The 20,784-nt window shown below is 43.6% G+C and overlaps 1 protein-coding gene across 4 annotated transcripts in view; it reads right to left on the minus strand.

Annotated features, from left to right (window-relative positions):
• The window catches only part of LOC113133155 (genetic suppressor element 1-like), a 33,690-nt gene that overhangs the window by 2,075 nt on the left and 10,831 nt on the right, over positions 1-20,784 (minus strand). The window contains exons 1-14 of one of the 4 annotated variants that reach the window (XM_026311751.1): positions 14,835-14,918; positions 12,138-12,317; positions 10,687-10,886; positions 8,313-8,476; positions 7,910-8,131; positions 5,861-6,013; positions 4,695-4,972; positions 3,181-3,499; positions 2,482-3,071; positions 2,252-2,364; positions 1,888-2,167; positions 1,407-1,517; positions 948-1,325; positions 458-757 (exon numbers count right to left, since the gene is read on the minus strand). In XM_026311751.1, the coding sequence (XP_026167536.1) occupies positions 458-757; positions 948-1,325; positions 1,407-1,517; positions 1,888-2,167; positions 2,252-2,364; positions 2,482-3,071; positions 3,181-3,499; positions 4,695-4,972; positions 5,861-6,013; positions 7,910-8,131; positions 8,313-8,476; positions 10,687-10,886; positions 12,138-12,317; positions 14,835-14,874 (3,328 nt within the window). In that variant the 5' untranslated portion in view covers positions 14,875-14,918. Of the gene's footprint in view, positions 1-457; positions 758-947; positions 1,326-1,406; positions 1,518-1,887; positions 2,168-2,251; positions 2,365-2,481; positions 3,072-3,180; positions 3,500-4,694; positions 4,973-5,860; positions 6,014-7,909; positions 8,132-8,312; positions 8,477-10,686; positions 10,887-12,137; positions 12,318-13,973; positions 14,097-14,834; positions 14,919-19,716; positions 19,822-20,784 lie in introns of those variants that run through there. The other 3 variants (XM_026311754.1, XM_026311753.1, XM_026311752.1) reach the window with 3 other exon arrangements.

Below are 20,784 nucleotides of genomic sequence, written 5' to 3' on the forward strand. Positions count from 1 at the left end.
AAACCTTAAGTGAGGAGAAATGTTTACATTCCCACAAAAACGACCAGAGAGCATAAAGTACTACCCCTGAGGATGTAACATAACTAATAAAAGACTTGTTTCAAAAGGTGCAACTATGTCAGAAAACCAGTGACATTACGGTGTTCGTCTTCCAGAGAGCACTTAATAAAGAACATATCTTCATAACAAAACATGTTTTATTCTAGAAATATTTGTTTTGTGCTTATCTTAAAGAAAGAATATTAGCAAATGTATTGTGATGTTGAACCTTTGAACTTATTTTCTATAAATGAATGGTTTTTTCTTTTTTATAATGACCCTGATTAAATTTTAATAATAATTTAAAACCAAATTCTATGATCTCTAAATGACCTTTAAGAAAATGGTCTCTCAGAGGAACCTGTGAGACAAACAGTTTTTGGGCTGGACCCACAAAACAGACGTCACATTTACTCACCATCTACGTATTCCTGGTAGGCCTCAAAAATGGCTTCAATACCCTGCCACTTCCTTGGAGCTGGCTCTGTATCCTCCTCCTCCTCCTCTTCTTCCTCACCAGATTCTTCCTCGTCTTCATCAGACAGATTTTCCCGTGGTGCTATAGTGTCCCGACTGGCTACAGGGGAAATGAAGTGATGACCATTTATGTGTGCACGTTGAGGGGCATGATTGAGGTTTGAATTTTTCAGCTGAGGGATGTTGTGAGGCCGCGAGCGGTCTGCCTTCATTCCAGCCTCAGGGAGACAACATGAGACGCCTTAGAAGGGAAGAGTGCGACAATAAGTCTTTGTAGCCATTTATAGCACTTCATAAAAAGCCAATACTCGATGTTTACAGCAAATATTATAAGGTAGTGCATGTAAATACCACTAGATGGCAGACAACTGTCATTTAACAACTCAAAATTAAACCTGGTGGTCATGTACCTATGGGAGTGAGTAGCTAACCTTTGTTCTGCAAATTGCTGTTTGTCGACTGCAGCACAGCCTGGTGGAAATGCTGAGCAAAAGCCCCGGATTTGAACCTCTCCCAGGGCCGGTTCCGTCCATTCTGTGCCAGACTGGGATCCTTTTCCTGAGGAGTAGCAACAACACTGTTCTGGAGGCCCTGGGGCTTCCTGTTTGGCTGACTGTCCATGAATTCAGCCTTTTCATGATGGGGGGCCAAGGGAGGAGGGATGCGGGCCACCTGGGAGTCCAGGGAGGGTTTGAATGTGTCGTTTTGGAGATGCTTAGGTTTGTGTAAGTAAGGAGGGGAGGGGCAAGGAGAGTCTGGGTACGGATGTCCATTTGACTGACACGGCAGAAGGGCTGAGGAGGAGTCACCTAGAAACAAATGTGCACAGAAAGCATTTTTATACACATGCCTGCTTTAAACATGCACATAACTATTTGTGTGTGTCTCACCAGTTGAGGGAGCAGGACTGCTACATAGAGGTAAAGGATTATATCTCAGCATGTTTAACGTCACAGTCTTCCTCTGAATGGCCCTCAGCAGCTCCTCTGTCTTCTCCTTACCTACAGAAGAAAGACAGAATGAGAACACCTCTACCAAAGTGTTTGCAGAGTTACTGCATTAGTGACATACATCAAAATCGATCCAAGTGATTATTATCTGCATTAAACAGCAGTGGTTTAATAACTTTTTTGGCATAACATTTGAACTTATATTTTGACAGGCTGTAAAATTAAAGTCTTTCTCTGCTGAAGAAAATAAAACATCCTGCTACAACATCCTCTCCAGGTTCTTCCCAACCCTCCTGCATTCTCGGTAAAAAACCAAATCGAGAGAGTGAGAGAAACTGTTTTTCCATGGGGAATCACCAAAACAACTGTGAAGAGAGAAGAGTAGCACGTGGGATGAGTGTGGATACTGAACAGGAGTTACCTCTCCTCTGCTGTGGGCTGACATGGGAGAGGTTGAACATAAGGAGAAAGTCTTTTTTCTCCTTCAGTTCAGGGGTGCTGTCCATCTGTTCAGCAGAGTACGGGGTGCTTAAAGGAGCCGTAGGTGTTGAAGGTGAAGAGGCCTTTCTCTTGCCCTGCATGGCTGGCGGAGAGAGGCTACGCTCTCTCATCATCCTCCTCCTCTTCCTCCTCTTCTGCTCCAGAAGCTCCTCTTGATGAGTCAGCGTGGTGAGTCCACACACACGCAGAAAATCCACTTTCTTTGGAGAGGGATTTGAGCAGGTGAACAAAATTTATCAAACATCATACCTGTAATGAATGCATATGAGTCTATATTTACGCACCTCAGACGATGTGTCCAGTTTGAGCGGGGGCTGTTCTGTCACTCTCCTCAAATGAGCTTTGACCTCCTCCTCGTCGCTCTCATCATATGACTCGTCCAGGTCGTAATAATAACCTGGTAAGGTCAGAGCAAAACCGAAGGTTTTTGATGGCACAAACAAACATTTCCTGCAGTCTTCTTCTTCTTGTTCCAGACCCATCCCTCTTTATCCTCCTCCATCTTCTTACTCACCTTCCTCTCTGGCCTCCCTCCTCCTCTTCTCCTCCAGGTCAAGCTTGCTGAGCAGCCGGCGGTGCTGCTGGAGAACCTCGTCATACATCAGCGTATTGTTGAGCGCCTGAGTCTGTCGCTCCCTCACCGGTGATGGAGAGGCCGCCTGGCCCTGTTCCCCAAGCTCACTGCAGGTACCAGGGAGAGGTACGCAGGATTTCTGGTGGAGGTTACTGATGTGATGTCGATGGTAGAGGCTCTGGATGGCTCTGTCCTGCTCAGCCTTGCTCCAGCTTTCCTGTATAGTGGACCCCCTGAGTGAAGGGTACCTTTCTGGACCTTCTGCCCTCTTCCTGCATCCTTCTTCCAGCTTCTCCCCCCAGCTCAGCGGCGGTCGATCAGCTCGGGTCAGTCCTGGAGGCGGTCGACTAGGTGGTGTAGGAGGGTTGAGTTTTCGACGGGAATCCATTGGTGGGTCAACAAGAGAAGCCGGGTTCCATAGTGTGGTTGGGGGGGCAGGAGGATGATGGGGATTTTTTGGAGAAATAAGGGGAGGTGGAGCGCCGAGGGAGGGGGGTACATCTTTGCTGCCTGGCTGGGATGAATTGGCTCTGTTTAAGAAAATAAAAAATCAAAACACAAATTCATTTAGATTAAAAGTCGGCCTGTGTTCCCCGACATTGCAGAACTTTCTAAAGCAAATTTATTTAGCACACTCACCTGTAACTGTCTCTCCTGGGCTCCACCCCTTTTCCAGGTGACCTGAGGCCCAACTCCAGTGAGCCCTCCCTCTCCTGCCCTTGCCCTCGTTGTCGCGTTAACCACACCTCCTCATTGGTCCTCTGAGTCATCATGGCGGCTGCCAGAGCTCCCTGCATCCCACTAGCAGCAGCAGCAGCAGCATGATGCTTCCCCAAATGAGAAGGCACCAGGCTGGGCACCAGGTGTGGGATTGAACCTCTGGAGCTATGGAGGCCAGGCTGCAGGGGCAGAGGTTTAGGCGCTGGGAAACCTGGATGTTCTGAATCCTTGGGTTTATCTGGAGAAACAGATACAGTCTGTGTGTACATGTAATATCCTAAGATTTTTTTCAGACATCTGCAAGTTTGAAAAAGTGTGAATGCAGCGTTGTAAAATGATACTTAGTTAAATACTATGCATGTCGCATAATGAAATTCTAGTTGTCTCATATTTGAGGTGTAAATGTAGAGGAAAGGGAACTTAAAACAGTTTGAGTTGTCCCTACAGTCTGCAATGTTCATGAAAACCCAAGATATCAGGCGGAACAACCATATAACAAAGGATTTCATATTAAAGATCAAAACATCAAGCAACAAGTTTCATTTTACATCTTTGTAAAAAACAATAAAACCTGCAAAAGAAGCACATTTAACTGCTTCTAACCATTTATGACATGAAAAGTAGGTCTTGTCCTTATTAATTTAAGTAAGGGTGAATAAAAACCTTGTACAAGAAAAAGCACCTGAAAATAAAAGGCACATCATCCGATATCCAAGGTGAACTTTTTCACCTGTCGTATTATTCTTCATACACTAAAAGTATGGGGTCACTGGGAATATTTTACAAACATGACCAAGTTGAGCAAATACAGTCTGCCTTAGATTATGAGGTTAGACAGATTAGATTATGAGATACTGTGTTCAGAGCTGCTGACTTTTAAACCTGAGGGCTGCAGCTCAAATAAAGCTCATGAAGAGAATCAATTACAATGTGCTAATTTACACATAAACCTTTTGCATACAAATTGAAATCTTGGCATGATGCTTGCATTACAGAATAGGTCAGGGGGTTGACAAAATCATTTGGAACTGTCACTTTGGGCACTACAAATATCCATACTAAATTTCATGGCAATCAGCCCAGTACATGTCAAGATATTTGATTCTGGATCAAAGTGTCAGACCAGACACATCTTTTGACAAAGATTACAGTTTCTAAATACATAAAGTAATAAGCTACAGATGATCAAAACTATTTAAATGATGTTTTCAGTTTAGCTCTTCTCCTCTAATTTTCAATTATGTTAATAGCCCATTTACTGTTTACTTAGAGAGTAGCTTGTTTGGGTAACTTAACAGAAACCAGGTGGTTTGTTATTTAGAATATAGAACAGCAATACAAGCAGTTTCCTGAACTCTGGATGTGGTTGTGTATGTGCCTCTAAATGTGCATAGACACATGTGCATGTGTGGTTAGTGTGTATGTGTAAGTACCTAGTCTGTTCGGGGTCAGCCTCTCCCCTGGCCTGCCCCTGTCCTCCGGTGGTGCCCTCCGAGCCTGCAGCTCAGCCAGGTAGTGGTTCTCCACAGCTCTGACCATCTGCTGCTGTCTCTCCCTCTGCCTCTCCTTCTGTCTGTCCAGCTCTCTCTCCCTCTCCTCCTCCCTCTCTCTCTCCCGCTCTCGTTCCAACCCTGCCTCACGCTCCCTTTCTTTCTCTCGTTCGCGCTCCTGCTCCCTCTCTCGCTGGCGGAGCTCGTTCTCCATCTGCAGCCTGTGGGGGAGGTTGACAAGTTTGCACACACATACACATACACACAGGGGGAGAAGGTGAGAGATGCAACACCCAACATGAGGCAGATATTAACCACACACTGGTGAACCTCACAGAAACATACACACACTCTTAGAAACACAAAAATATGAACGTACATACTTATCCACGAGGAAAATAATCCATACACAGCATGACTGAGCAAGAGCAGATGAACACTTAATAGGTATCCACGGGAAAAGGACTCACACACACAAAACACATGCACCAGCAATCAATGGCACACAAACAAACCTATAAGATATGCAGGAGCCATTATAGAGCCAGACAATAAATACCATCCATTTCAAACACAAGCATTTCCCCTGTGCATTATGCCACAGGGAAACACTGTGTACTGTTAAAGTGAGAAAGGAGCAAAAAGCACTCAAAAGAAAGACAGGCGGGAAATAGGACTTCCTTATGTGCATGTGTGCGACTTTTTATTTATCTACAGAGTTTGTATATGCATGTGTATGTGTTCCTGTGTCAAGGGCAGTGTGCGTGATTAGTACAGTGTATGATGTTTAGTAGGCACTGTGGGGTGTATGCTAAAAATATCACACACTCAGCAACCTGTACATACCTTGCAGAGAGAGATTAGTCAGCCAGAGAAAAGAGGAAGGAAAGAAAGAAAGAAAGAAAGAAAGAAAGAAAGAAAGAAAGAAAGAAAGAAAGAAAGAAAGAAAGAAAGAAAGAAAGAAAGAAAGAAAGAAAGAAAGAAAGAAAGAAAGAAAGAAAGAAAGAAAGAAAGAAAGAAAGAAAGAAAGAAAGAAAGAAAGAAAAGCCCTAATAAAAGATCTAACAGGAAAAACAACTTGTGTGCGCCTGCAGGAATAAGTGTGTTACCTTTCTGCCAGTGTGTGGTTTAGTTCTCCAGGATAGCGGCCTCCAGGCAGGTGCAAGGGAAGGGCAGAAGGGTGGAGAGGAGGGAAGGCGCCACCTGCAGGCACAGAGTAGAACTGTGACCGCAGCGCAGAAAGACACAGAGACTCGTCCATCCTGTGACAGACAAACAGAAGCAAACCAATCAGACTGTACCTGCACGCGCCAGTTGTGGCAAATGTGAAAGATTATCTGATATGAACAGGTAATGTGGCAGCAGTGATGGTGTAAGGGTGATGTGTGTATGCAATCATAAACAGGTATAGACTTTTCAAATTTGAAAGAAAAACACAGAAAAGTACAGTAGATTAGTGAAAAGGGATATTTACAGGAGTACTCCTAGCTTCCAGACAAATGGACCATTTTTCATTGACCTGTGCTGCCATGTGAAATAAATTAGAGACAACAGCATCCCCTGTGGACTCAATACAATGACCTTTCCACTACTACTTCTGATAACACTTTGGGCTGCTTTAAGCATGCTCTTTCTAACTTTGAGCATGCATATGTGATGAGGACAGTGTGAACTTCAAGTATATCAATGGTTGTTTTTTTATTGCATTTTTGATTGTTTAATTGGCTTCTTCAGTTTTGATCAGCCCATTGTAAACAAATTCTTCCACTTTTTATTGTAGTTTCTGCTTTTTCTAAGGGTTTTCATTTTGTTATGTCATCACCACTGCCTTATAAAAAGAACTGTGCTATTCAAATGTTTCCTCACATTGTGGAAATTGTTTTAAAGGTACAATGCGTAAGTTTAGTGGAAGCTGCAGATTACAGCAATCTCATTATTTGTCATTTCCATCATCTGCTATATTTTATCAAGCAGATGGCTATATATTTAGAAAGTGAATATAGTTAAGCTATGTAGTATGTAAAAGTATATGGCATAGCTGCCATGTAGGATAGTAAATATTACTTTTTTACTTTTCCTACACTGTTACCTCCCCCCTCCTAATGTTAGCTTGCTGTTCCCTCCCCAGTGTTTGGTGGCACAACTTGCCACTCCCTATGTGAATACAAAAACTCATTCTAAGCTAAAGAAATCAAAACTATTCTTATTTTCAGACATTATTTTGAATACTATATATGTGTGTGTGTGTGTGTGTGTGTGTGTGTGTGAGAGAGAGAGAGTGTGTGTATTCCATTTCTGCTAATAGATCTTACACACTGCATCTTTAACATGTACACTAAATAATATTCCTAGAGATTGATTAATCTTTCAAAAACTGAATTGACTGGTGAGCACAGGTAGGCTGGTGGGAATATGTGTAGGGCTGATGATATTTACGTTGTGTCATTGTTGTGTTCAGTCATGTGAAGGAAATGATGTGTTTAGCATAAGTAGTGTTACCTTGGTAAATCCATAGAGCAGTGAAGCTTAGTACACTCTAAACACTTCCCTTATAAAGCCTCTTAAACTAATAGTTTTATCGGTTCCATACCATTTAAAAACTTCACATACTGTATATCTTGATATCTTGATTTCATTGAAGGTATAACGTACTTCTATTGATAGAAACATCCATCCATCCATCCATCATCTATCCCCCCTTATTCCTAACCAGGGTCCCAGGGATCTGCTGGAGCCTATCCCAGCTCTCTTTGGGTGAAAGGCAGGGGTCCACCCTGGACAGGTCCCCAGTCCATCACAGGGCCACATAGAGACAAACAACCTCACACACTCACACTCACTCCTATGGGCAATTTAGAGTCACCAATCAACCTGACATACATGTTTTTGGACTGTGGGAGGAAACCAGAGTACCTGGAGAAAACCCACACAAGCACAGGGAGAACATGCAGACTCCACACAGAAAGGCCCCTGATGGGTTTCAAACCTCTTGCTGTGAGGAAACAGCGCTAACCACTATACCACTGTGCTGCCCTGACAGAAACATAAACAATGGAAATGTTAAGTGTACTGTGATTAGAAGTCCTGTGGGTGGCTATACACTGGAATATGAGTTTCCTAAAAGACCATGGGACTTAGGATTTTTAGGTGGTAGTTACCTTGGTAAGGACAGTGGGTGGTGCAGGTAGGCAGGATGATAGTAGGCAGCGGCAGCGGCGGCGGCAGCAGCAGCAGCATGGGCAGCAGCAGCAGCAGGATCAAGACTCAGGGGTAGAGAGGTCAATCGGAGGTCATCTGATGTAGTGAAGGGCCGGAGTGCTCTCAGGTATTCTTCTGGGATGGCACCCGGTGGAACCACATTATGCATTTGTCCAGGCAAACTGGGAAACATGACACAGCATTATTTGTCACAGTGGCTCTTTAAATATACGTTTAAACTAAAAGTTCTTCATGTAGCTTCAAACCTGTTCTGTTTAAAGGGTCTTGAGAGACAAAATGAAACAAAATGTTAGGTTACTGTCATGAAAATACATGACATTGTACATTGTGTGTTGTACTTACTTAAGGCTCTGTATTCTGGGGTCTTGCATGATGGAGCTAGCGGTGAGTCCAAAGGGGTGAGCCAGTGGGTGAGGTGAAGGGATGGGTGGAGTCCTCTTATCCTGCGGTGGCTGGGTGGTCTCAGCACCCACTCTCTCCCTGAGTCCCTGAACACTCGGCTCAACCTTCCAGGGAAACAGGCAGATAGCATGAGACATGGCTATGATTATCTGTGAGGTCTGAGTGTGTGCTAGATTGAAACTGAGCAGAAAAAAGTTCAGGAAAAGAGGAAAGGGAAATGAGCGACTGGGTAAAACCCCCGTTAGCTGCACCCAGAGGCTCAGTGGAGTGGAAAAGTGGGTCTGATATGTCATAACAGGTCAAGATCAAAGTGGAAAGATGATCCTAATATCTGGCCAACTGCTCTCTCCTCCATCACTCACCCTTTCTCCACTCTGAGTGGTCACCACAAGACACAGAGTACAGTCTAACCCTCAAAGCACCACCAGGAAAGAAACAGTGAATGAAAAATAAAACTCAAATTACAAAAGAATGTTTTTCAAACTTGCATATAAATATACAGTGAACTGTAACACACTTGGCAAGGACACAAACCACGCGACTGAGTCCTGGGTTTGGATCTGTCCCAGTTTGCTTAATATGTGCCATGTGTCATTTTTCCACTCTTTCAAAATAAGATTTCAAATTTTAAATTTCAAAATTTCAGATGAACAGGCTAACAGCAATGTTAGCAGCTTGTATGTTGATGTTCAGCATGTCAGCAGGCTCACATTTTTTAACTATACAGTGCAGTGCATGATGGGAACGTGACTTTCTGACGGTATTTTATCATAAACCAAAGCAGATGAAAAAATGACATTATGGTGTCATTATGAGGTCTTCCTTGCTAGCATGGCTAAAAATTCAACATTGTCTTTTGTTGAACAGTGGTACCAAGATAACACAGCAGAGAAAATGTTTGTGCACATTCATTTTTCCAGAATAAAGAAGAAACAGGTGCTAGGATACCTTTGAGTACGGCTTGTTATTAAGAAGAAGACATATTTCTGCTAATGTGTCAAATGTTGTTGCTACAGCAACAGGCAATAATACAGGTCAAACAAACCACAGACATGCCACAAACAAATAACCTCTCCCAGCAACACCCAATCTGCTACCTTAGTTTTGTACAACACTTGACTTGCAGGACAATATCGATGGTTTGAATATGTTTGAATAGTTCTGAATGTGTCAGTCATGGAAAGCAGATTCAAACCAGCAATGAGCCCTCTCTGTGTCTATTATTCACTAATCCACACTGGGTCATAATGAGAAGGAGAGGCAACACACTGAGTATCTGGAGAGCAGCCATCACATTCCTTGACCTCTGACCTTGCAGACAGCCAAACAGCCTTCCCAGATGGGGCAATAAACACACACAAATAGTCCATGTCTTTTGCCTAAATGGTCCTGTGCTCCATCTTTCTCTGTTCTAGTACACGCTGCACACAGAAAAGACAAATGCTGAATTTACGCAAAGATTTAGAGCCCTCACTCATCTCTCTGTTGCTCTCCTGCTCATTTTTACTCCCCCCCCCCCTTATTTCTTAACATCCCATTCTCTGTTTTCCTGCCTCCCTCCCTCCTGCTTTCTCTCTGAATGTCTGAATAGGAGCCCCAGGCAGGCAGAGCCACAGAGTGGTCTTTGTGAAGGGGGAGAAAGGCAGCTCTGATCCAGGGGGAAGTAGCTACTGTGAGGGCTAACCCTAGCATTGTGTGAAGGGCCTGGTTCCTTGCCCCAGCTTAAACTCACTCACACATACACAGAAACACACACACAGGTCCCTCTTCACATCCATCCTTGGTGAAGGGTCAAGTACACACACACATATGTGCACACATACACACACAGACACACACAAACACTGCAGGAAGCTGAATACAATAGGTGCCAGTCTCTGCAACCGTCAGTGTTTCTTTACAAACCCCTCATGTGTTGCTGAAAAAAGACATGAAGTGATTAGCGAGAGGAAGACGGGTAAAAGCATGAGCATGAAAGAATGAGACAAGGGAGGAAGTGGAAAGAAAGAAAGAAAGGAAGGAAAAAGAGGGATGGATGAGTAATTTTGACAGTTTGATGTTGACAAGCATTGGGACTATTTCTTTAATGGTGGGAGCAGCAGCAGGACAGATTTAAGGAGACAGAAAGATACAGACGACTCATCTGTGCAGAGAGAAAGCACTAAAGAGAGAGAGAGAGAGAGACAGAGGGATGAGAAAAAGCAAAACCAGCAGAACAGGGAACACAAAGTACAAACACAGGGAGAGATAATGGTAGATGTCTCAAACTTGTTTGGAACACGGGTATGCTGGTTTGATAAACAACATGTCTTACCTGTCGTCCGTCAGCCCTCCACAGGGCGTTGCTGGTCTTAGTGGGGGCAATTGTGACTACAGGAGGGGCGCTGGGGACAGCGTGGCCCCTTGTCTGGCCCAGGAGGGGCCCTAACGAACCCCGCTTAGGGGTGGTGACCGGTGAGCTGTGGCTGGTGGCCGGGGAAGAGACTGGAGACGACTCACCACTGAGGACAGAACCTGAGAAAGAAGAGAGAGGTGATGAATGGCAGCATGAGAGTCAGAAATAAACTGCAGCTATCAGACAGCTGATCAGACTAAAAGATTTCCAAACAATCCCCCTGGGACACAACAGACAAAGTACACAAAAAAACAGAACTTTTTTGTGTACTTTTTTTTGTCTGTGTGCTGTTTGGAGAAGAAGTAAACGATGATCCAACCCTTGAAGGGATGAACGACGATGAAAAGCATTCTGCTGAAATGTGACAGAAGCAAAGAAAAGTGGAGAAGAGATGAGGAAAAGGGTACAAGATGAAGGTGTGTGCTCGTGTGTGACAATTATGTGTGTGAGCACATTGACAAAAAGGACGAAAATCAGATAGAGAGAACAAAAGGAGGATGTCATAAATCAAGGTGTTAAAAAGAGGCTGGGGTGTGACACGGTGAAGGAGGTGGTGTTAAACGCGATAAATAGAAAGCATGTGTGTGTGTGTGTGTGTGTGTCTGTGTGTGTGCTGGCCTTAACATTCACTCCACTGTTACTGTGTTACTGTAACACTCACTAATGAATGTACATGTACAGAAATACAAACACACTTAGAGTCAGTAAGAAGGATGAACTAATGAGATGGAGAAAAGGTAGGAATGAATGAGCACTTGGAGAGACTTTGGTAAAGAAAGAACTAAAGGGAGAGAGCAAGAGAGGCAAAATAAGAGGGTGACAGAGGGGTGGGGGTGGACAGAGAGAGAGCTTGTTATAATTGGCTGTAATTAGATTCTCATTATTAGGAGATGAATGGAAATGGATGAAGGAATAGACAGAGAGGGAGAGGTCAGAATAGGTCAGCTCTTATCCAGCACCTTCATTAGGACACCAATGAGCTGAGCAACCACACACAACCAAAAGCACAGGTATTGGGACCATAATGCCTATATGGTAAATATGACACTACTGCCAGCAGCAGTTTAGCAAAGAGCCTTTTATATCTTATTTATTTAATCTGCAAAAATCAACACATATACATTCCCTTTTCTGCAATTTGTAAAGAAAGCACTATCCCTTTAATTTTGCTTTTAAAGCTAAAGAATGAAAATGTAATGAGATATTAAAAGATGCTGAACCGACATGACAATGAGAAGTACAGGTGGTTGTCTCTGGGTGTGACCGAGAAAGAAAAGTGAGTTGTGTGTATGTGTTTGAGATGTGTTAGCTCTCCAGGGCCTGAAGCCACTGGAGCTCTGGGGTTTTAGGGAGGTTAGATCACCGCTCACCTCTGGGATCCTCTGCCTGTTTGGCCAGTTTACGTAGGGCAGCAGCGAATCCAGAGTTTGCAGATTGGGCAACGGCGCTCCCATTGGTTAGTGGGCTGAGGGGACTGACAGTAGCCGTGGTGCGAGTTGCCGTGGAGATCATTCCTAATGATGGAGATTTATTGGACTCATGGTTCATACCTGAGGAGGAGAGTGGGAAGGAAGATTTGTTTTATCATTTCATGCTTCTAAATAAAACTTGGACCATCCAGTTTGCAGAGATGTAAGATGACCTTGTCCAATGAGGAAGAAGACATTTTAGCACTGAAACTTTTGGTACCTTATTTATCTTTAAGAAATTAAACTCAACATGGACAAGTGCTCAAAGAGAACAGACAAATGTGTGTGTGTGAGTGTGTTTGTGCGTGCATGTTCCTGCCTTTGTCTGGACATCACAGTGGGTATATACACTTAGGTCAACTTCACTAGAGATGGAGTGGAGGGAGTTGTGCCAAATAGAGCGGTGACCCTAATAGCAAATCACACACATGGGTGCACACATGTCCATTTCCTCAAGGGAGCCAGGCAACACATCTTAAGACCTCAGGAGTCTGTACACGCAAACATTATCAGCTGCACTTTTACCTTTTACACTCTCACAGATGTAAGCATGTCCGCAAGGGATAAAAAAAAAAAAAAAAAACAACAACACACAGCCACATACAAATAACTAGCAAACCCATCCATTGGACACACTTGGAGTAAACGTGGTTAGAGTAACCTTTGTCTCCACCCTGTACCCTTTTCCTGACCTACTAATGTTAATTACAGCTGGAATTAGCCAGCATCCCCCCCACCCCCACGCCCCTTCATCCGCCTGTTACAGCAATGACCTCATTACTACCACAATATGCACACGCCCAACTTTGAAGCATAAATGCACACACACATACCACGGTACGGACAAACAAGCAACCAGGCAAAGCAATAAACAATTCACTTGTACTGGTCTGAATCACATGGGTGATTTAGAGGAAGTGGAAGAATAAAGCACAGTCAGATCTCAAATGAAAGTCTCATTAATTTCACATTTGCATATGTCCGATTAGATGTTTGTCTTTTACCTGACAGACATGCAGAGGAAGCACACAAAGTTTTTTATCACCTACAACGAAGCAACAGACAGATAACAAATACCCTGTCACCCTACATCTGCACTGAATGAACATATATAACATATTCTAATAACATTAACATTCATGCAGCGTCTGACATGATTGTATAGATGTTTTTACATAAATGACCTTTCTATTAGTCATACTGTCTTTGCCTTTCTTCATTAAATATTTTCCTTCATTACTCAGGCTTCACTTATGTACACATTTACATGCCCCATCAATAAAGCCAGTGGAAACTGAAACTTACGCAGACACACGGAAAGGGAAAGAGAAATAAAGAGTAAAAGCTCAGATCCTGACAGGCTGTTTGACTGTAGCTCTGTGTGTGTGTGTGTGTGTGTGTGTGTGTGTGTGTGTGTGTCTGCTGAGCCCAGCAGTCAAGGGAGAGATGATAAGACAGTTTCTATCGACTCTTTCTCTCCCTCCTCTCTACTCACTCACTCTTTCCTTCCCATCTATCCTCCGTCTCCTGTTTATCTCAGCATATCTGCGCTTATTTAACAAAAGGCAACACACGTAATCTCCTCTCTGTTTCTTTCTTTCTTCTTCCTTTCTTTCTACAGTCTTTTCTTACAGGCAATTCCTCTGATATTTATCCATGTCATTCACACACACAAAGCACACACATACTAACATATGCATGTGCACATAATTCAAACATGCAAACAGACGCACTCACCCTCCCGCTCACTCCTGCTCGTCGTCTTTCTGCTCCTCTCTGAGGCTCTCTCTCTCTCTCTCTCCCTCTCAGCCTTGCAGCTGCTACGTGGTCACGTGACCCCTTTTTCTATCCACTTCCCCCCACCACCTCCTACAGCTCCTCTCCATCCACCACCCTCCTTCCCCCTCTCCCTACATCTATCACCCTCTCCATCCTCCCTCGTCCTCCCCCTCCTCTCCGCTCTCTCCCCTGTTTATCTCTCCATTTTCTCTTCTTAGCTGTCCCTTCTCTTTTTCTCAAACTGTGCTCTCTGTCGTTGGCTTTTCTCTCTTCCTGCTTCATCCTTCCTCCTTTTGACACACACTCCCAGGAGGGTGGAAGGGCGGTGGAGGTGGAGGTGGTGGTGGAGGGTGAGCAGAAAGAGGAGGAGGGTTTAGGGTAATGACGGGGAGGGTGGGTGTGTGGTTTGAGCATTGTATGTGTGTGGTGTGGAGGACTGGGTAACGTTAACCCATCTATCACTCTGTCTTACTGCTAGTCAGCTCTGTCTGTTTTGGGGACAAGGGTGATGAAGGGGTGCTGAGGGGTAGGGGGGTTCTGACACTGACCCTTCACCCTTCACCTCTGACCTCTGACAGCAGGGAGCTGGAGGATAAGACACACAACATCCCTAAATACAAATTAAAGCATTAAACTCCCTTTAAAAAAACTTTCTTTTCTTAAAAAGTGATGACGGCATGAACAAACACGAGCATAGGCCACACTCTTCAGACATTACACCAGAAAAATGTTGGATGGATGAGAACTACTGAGGCCAGAAGTTTTCTAAACATCCTGTCAGGACGTGCAGAGTTGTGCAAGTGTAATGTGTGTAATGACCTGTCGTTTCCACTGAATGAAAAGTCACGGATCGGGTCATTATGATTCATCCTCAGGGAACCACTGCCGTCTGTACACAACTGCGATCCATCCAGTTTTTCCAACATTTCACTCTGCACCAAAGAGATCCACGTTGTTATTTTGACTAAAAATAAGCCACCAACACAAACTAGTAAAACTAGCCCCAGCTTTGCCAAACTGGAAATAACATCTGGGTGTAATTCCATTCATCCATACACAAATACACACCTACATACACACACACGCACGCACTCCACTCAGCATGATGTAAGTGGCATAGGGCATGTTGAGGCCTGTGTCTTTAACACCATTTTTTAATGTCTTTTACTTTCTCTCTCTCTCTCTCTCACACACACACACACACACACACACACACACACACACACACACCCTCACACACACACACACACACAGGAGGGACTTGCTCTGCCCTGTCAGCTCATTAAAAAAAGCCCAATGTCTGCACGTGGGTGTGTGTGTGTGTGTGTTTGAGCAGGGATGGGTCATTAGGATGGAAGAAAAGGTTGTAATACACTACCTAGCCATTAACCGTCATCACTTTGGCATGTCTCTGTGTGTGTGGGTGTGTGTTCCTGTGTTGGCTACTATGTTAAACTAACTATGCTCATTTGTGTTTTACGAACAGTTACCTCATATTAGACCACACGCACGCGTGCGCACGCACACACACACACACACATACGCGCGCGTAAACACACACACACACACACACACACACGCACGCACACACACACACGTATTCTTAGAAAATATGCTCTCTTTAAGTTTTAAGATTCTATTATATTAATTTCTACAGCTGATACTAATCACAAAAACAGCTACTGCTGCTGTTACAATAGCTGGCAGACTTTTTCAAATTCCTCTGACAAGTACTCAGGCACAAAAAAACAGAGAGAGAAAGAGAGGGAGAGGGAAAGTAGCCGAATGTTTTACAGCCTCTTAAACTTGTCTGTAATAGCAGTCAGAGCGGCGTCAACACAGCAGTCTCCAGGGTTACTCCAGGGGCTGCTAAATGGCTTTACTAGCTCCAGTCGCTCTGCAGCTCACACAGAAACACTTAACACTTCCTTACAATCCATAAACAACGAACACACTTTCCCACTCCTGCATCGCACACAATTGCAAATACAGCAATGGTCATGCAAATCAACATAAACATCAGAAAAATGACACTAGACAGAACAATGACATCAACAAACACGCAGCACCCGAATAAAGGGTGCTTATGTAAAAACATAGGTACATACGCGATTAGCTGACTTGTGATTTAGGCATTGTGCATCACAAAATGTATGCACGTGACCCCAAGGGACCAAACGGCCAGCATGCATTTATGATCCTGGGATAAATGGAGCAGAAAAACCACATACTGTTATAACCAACACCTCCAGCAAAAAAAAAAAGAAAAAAAAAAGAGCACATCCAAAGACACGCTGGAGCAGAGAATTAATAGCACACAACAGGAAAAGAAACAATGGAGAAAGTGTGGAAAGTGCAGCAGTCATTACACTGCTTTATATTAAACAGAGTGTCTGCCAGAGCAGGCCCATGTTTACTGTGCAATCATAACAGAGTCGAGATGTTAGTGAAAGGTCTATAAATCATCCCAGCAACAGCTTAGAGCAGAAATGTGGTCTGTCAGCAAAGACAGGATGGCTACATTAGAAAGGCTTTTCTTTTTTCCCTTCTCCTCTGCCTCCAGTGCAGACCCTCACTTCACCACTTCCTGGCTGCAGGGCGCTTTCCTTTTTTCTGTGACCCCTTCTCCTTTTCTCTAATCACTGTGTTTGACTACAAGCATCTTGACACTGTCTGTCAGATGGAGAAAGAAGATATAACTAGCAGCTATTTTGGGACCCCTCCCACTTTTCTGTATCTGTTCTTGTTATCCTTTCTTTGCCTCGTCATTTCCTCCTCACTATTTATTTCAGCCTCTTACCACACACTCGACAGCCTCTTCCAAAATGCTGTTTTTTTTCCCTCCTCTATGTCATCGATCCCTTCTGTAGCATGTGGCTCAGTCTCTGATACGGAGATGATGCAAAAAGATAAAACAATCTGAGGCAAACCAATATTACTCTCAGTGTATTTTAGCTGCATCGGAGTCCTGCACTCAGTGTGTGAGTGTGTGTGTGTGTGTGTGTTGGAAGTGGAGGTGTATACAGAGGGTCGTATCAGACAGTTGACAGCCACAGTTCTTCCTCCTCTGGCCCAAGGCCGGATCAGCTCACCAGGTGTCGACACTGCAGTGGCTAGACCTTATCCATCTGAACAAACACGAGGGCGGAGAACACACACAGACTCACTCTCATTGCACAAAGAGTGTGTGAAGACACAGACGCACACAGACTGGCCTGTTAGACAGGTGTTGGATAAGTATAAAGTGCAGGGTGTACCCGGAGCGTGCACTACCTGCAAAAACAACTATCACTTTAGTAAACAATGATTTTACTGTTGGGTCAGCAAATCAGAACAGAGCTGATACTGTTGTACCTGAGAAAATTACACTTACAGCTTTTATGGATTATCTCCTCATATATGAATCAGTGTATAGATTTGGTCACAGCAGTGAGGGAGGCAGCTGATTTATTATAATCAGGACTCTGTCAGCTTGTGTTGTGCTTTTAGGCTGACAGTTTGATGTCTGATGTTGATTCCCGTGAGTGAAACAGGAGTCTGCAGTAACTAAATAATTACCTATGTGCTCATCTACCTCTTCCTTCCTTTCTTTGCTCAATATGTGAAACGTGCAGATGAATGCTGTTCAGTTCAAAAGCACATGCTTCTCACGCAGGGCTGTAACTAATGATGATTTTCATTCTCCAGTAATACACCCATTATGTTTTTCAAGTCTCTTGATTTGTACAAGAGTTTAAAACCAAAAGATTTTAAATGTTTATTTTTTGAAGATTAAGTAAAACTACATTTAGAGCCCTGTGATGGACTGGTGACCTGTCCAGGGTGTCCCCCTGCCTTTCACCCAAAGAGAGCTGGGATAGGCTCCAGCTGATCCCTGGGACCCTGGTTAGGAATAAGGGGGGATAGATGATGGATGGATATACATTTAGAGCCATGTTGAGGCCAGTGAGCTTAAGTTTAGCTTAGCTTAAAAAATGACTGCCTGATTATCAAAAACCCAGCTCTAATCTTGAGTAATCGTAAAACACAGTTGAGGATATAACATCTGAGAAATCACAGAAAACAATAAACAGCAGGTTGCTGGTCCTGATTGTTGTTTCTGCTGTCAATTTCAAGCTCAACAATGTTGTTCTCAATTGATCAATGATTTTTTTTAATATCGTCAATATTTCTTATGTCCCAGCAATTGTCCAAAACCAAGCCAAGGTCAACGTGTATAACATTTACAATGACATAGGCTAACACAGAGAAAGGCTGTGTAAAATTAATTATTAATAAGGAATTTGAAATTTTCTGTCCATTAATTAACTGTAGAAAAACTTCAGCTCTACTGATCTTTTCAAACATTGGGGATTAAAGTATATAGATTAAGGTCAAAGCAGGCCAACAAAAACACACCATAGGGGACTATTATGATAAATATTTCTACAAATTGATCAACTCATTGCCCAATAAACAGCCTCCAACTTTGCTTTTCTAGGCTGAAGACGTTAAATCTGAAGCCATGAGGTGGAGCCTGTGGGTTTACAGCAGGTTATCTACCCGAGAAGGAGGTAATTAAAGAGATTGGAGGTTTGCTCAGTAACCCCTGCTGAGCAGCTGGTCTGCGGCAGGTCAGGAGCAGCACATGGCGCATGGTGTGTGTGTGTGTGTGTGTGTGTGTGTGTGTGTGTGTGTGTGTGTGTGTGTGAGGGTGTGTGTGTGTGTGTGTGTGTGTGTGTGTGAGGGTGTGTGTGTGTGTGTGTTGAACTCCACCTGCGGGCTGTGTACACACACACAAAAGCGGCGTGATCTGCTCGACTGCTGCTAATGCGCCCGGCGGCATCTATCTCTGCCCAACAATACAGTGGCTGTTAAAGGTCCCGGATTAAAGAGCGACTCCTCTGACTCCCATGGGTGCTGTTGCTGTGTGACCAACCATCGCAAGGAAAACTGGGCTGGAGATGTGTCTTCCTCACTGAATTTACCAGGAGCGGTGTTTGATCACCGACAAGTTTGACAAGAAAGATAACAAGGAAACACAAACACCTCTAACAGCCTCACCTTATTAACCAGACCACACAGGAAGCAGAGGATCGAACTTCAAAATAAGAGCAAGCGATGATCCCTACATAAAATAAGTTGTGTCATTTTCTGAAAACAAAAAAAGTCGCTTGTGCTTCAATTTTCCTTGCAACACAATCTTTGGTCCCAAGACACAGTGACGCTTTATTTTGAAAGTGGTAATTTGCTTTCTGCCTCTTATCTTATTCTCTGTCAAGTTCAACCAGTTTGCCTGATCACATTTTGCCGACTAACTCAGTCACACGCTACACATTTTGCCTGTATCTGCTGCTAAACAGCTTCGATTAGAAATTAAATTTCACTTCCTCCGTTTGAGACGCATAAAAAATGTGCCAAAGTGAGGACAAAGGTTTTATTTACAACCAACACACCAAAGTAAAACACCAAGTAAGTCACTCTTTGCAACTAGACTAGAGAAAAAGTCTGTACAGAAATAGGATTTTGTAGGTTTTTAAAAACAGAAGAAATAAGGTCATTAGATACCACTGTGCACTTCAGACGACATCCAAACACTAAGCCAGTGATAATTCAACATTTAAACCTAATGGTAACTTTAAAAACATCGATACGCATAAAGAAAAGGCCTTTTCCTTCACAAGCAAAAACCCCGAGACGAGTAAGACAACAAACAACTTACCGTCTCACTGAAGACAAGAAAGGACACGATTTTTGCGCATCCTTGTCTAAATAAATTACAGACGCACGCAGCGATACCAGCACAGCGCAAGGACGTGAAGATGTGGGAGGGAGGACAAGACGTTAACTACAATCAAGGAGAGAGAGAGAGAGAGAGAGAGAGAGAGGCGGGGTATGAGAGGAGGAGGAGGAGGAAGGGGAGCACCTGCTCCACTGATGCTCCCTGGAGAGATGGAGGGATGGAGAGAAGGAAGATGTGGCCCCAGACTGCTGATACCTCATAGCCCGGACATGTTTACTGTCCACTGGAGACCATCAGACCTGTTCAAGGCAGCTACACTGTGCTCTCACACTGTACCCAGGATTTCTAAGTACTACTATTATTCTGCTACTAGCTCTCCTGCTATAATACCATGCAACAACAACAATAGTAAATTATTCGTGAGAAAACATACAACAAATGTGATATACCCAGCAGGAATATTTTAATGCTGCAGGGGGTTCAGGTGCTAATTACTGCATATACTTTGTACTTTAACAGGACATCATGTTTTTGGACTAAATCGTAAAATAAAAAGAAACTAATGACAGAAGCTGATTTGCATCCTGGAGGAAACTGCAATATTTCAAGAGAAACTAGTTATACTGTGCAGCACCTCAAAACTCTCATTTATCTTTAAGCTTAAAGCTGCATTCATTATTTTTTTTGGCCACTTGGTGGCAGTGAAGCAGGGAGAAGCATCGCCTGATGAGATCTTGTTAGCAAACTGTTGCTTATTTACAAATCCAGCTAGCACAGCATATTTTTGGAGTCATGTTTCTGGAAATGCATCAACTTCCACTCTCCTTTTAGCCTTGTGTGTTCTACACAAACACCATAAAACTATGTGGATCTCTAGCTGCTCAATGTTCCACTATGCACACCAGCTAGTTGATAACTGTAGCAGGTTACCTGGCACTGGGCAGGTACAAGAAGGTTATAAAAGCTTGTTTTGTAGAAGCAGCTGGAACCAAGGGAGATAAAAGCTGAGTTGCAGAGGTAAAACGACAACAATGAGCTGAGAGCTGC

The sequence above is a fragment of the Mastacembelus armatus genome, chromosome 6 (genome assembly GCF_900324485.2).
Source record: "Mastacembelus armatus chromosome 6, fMasArm1.2, whole genome shotgun sequence".
Lineage (NCBI taxonomy): Eukaryota > Metazoa > Chordata > Actinopteri > Synbranchiformes > Mastacembelidae > Mastacembelus > Mastacembelus armatus.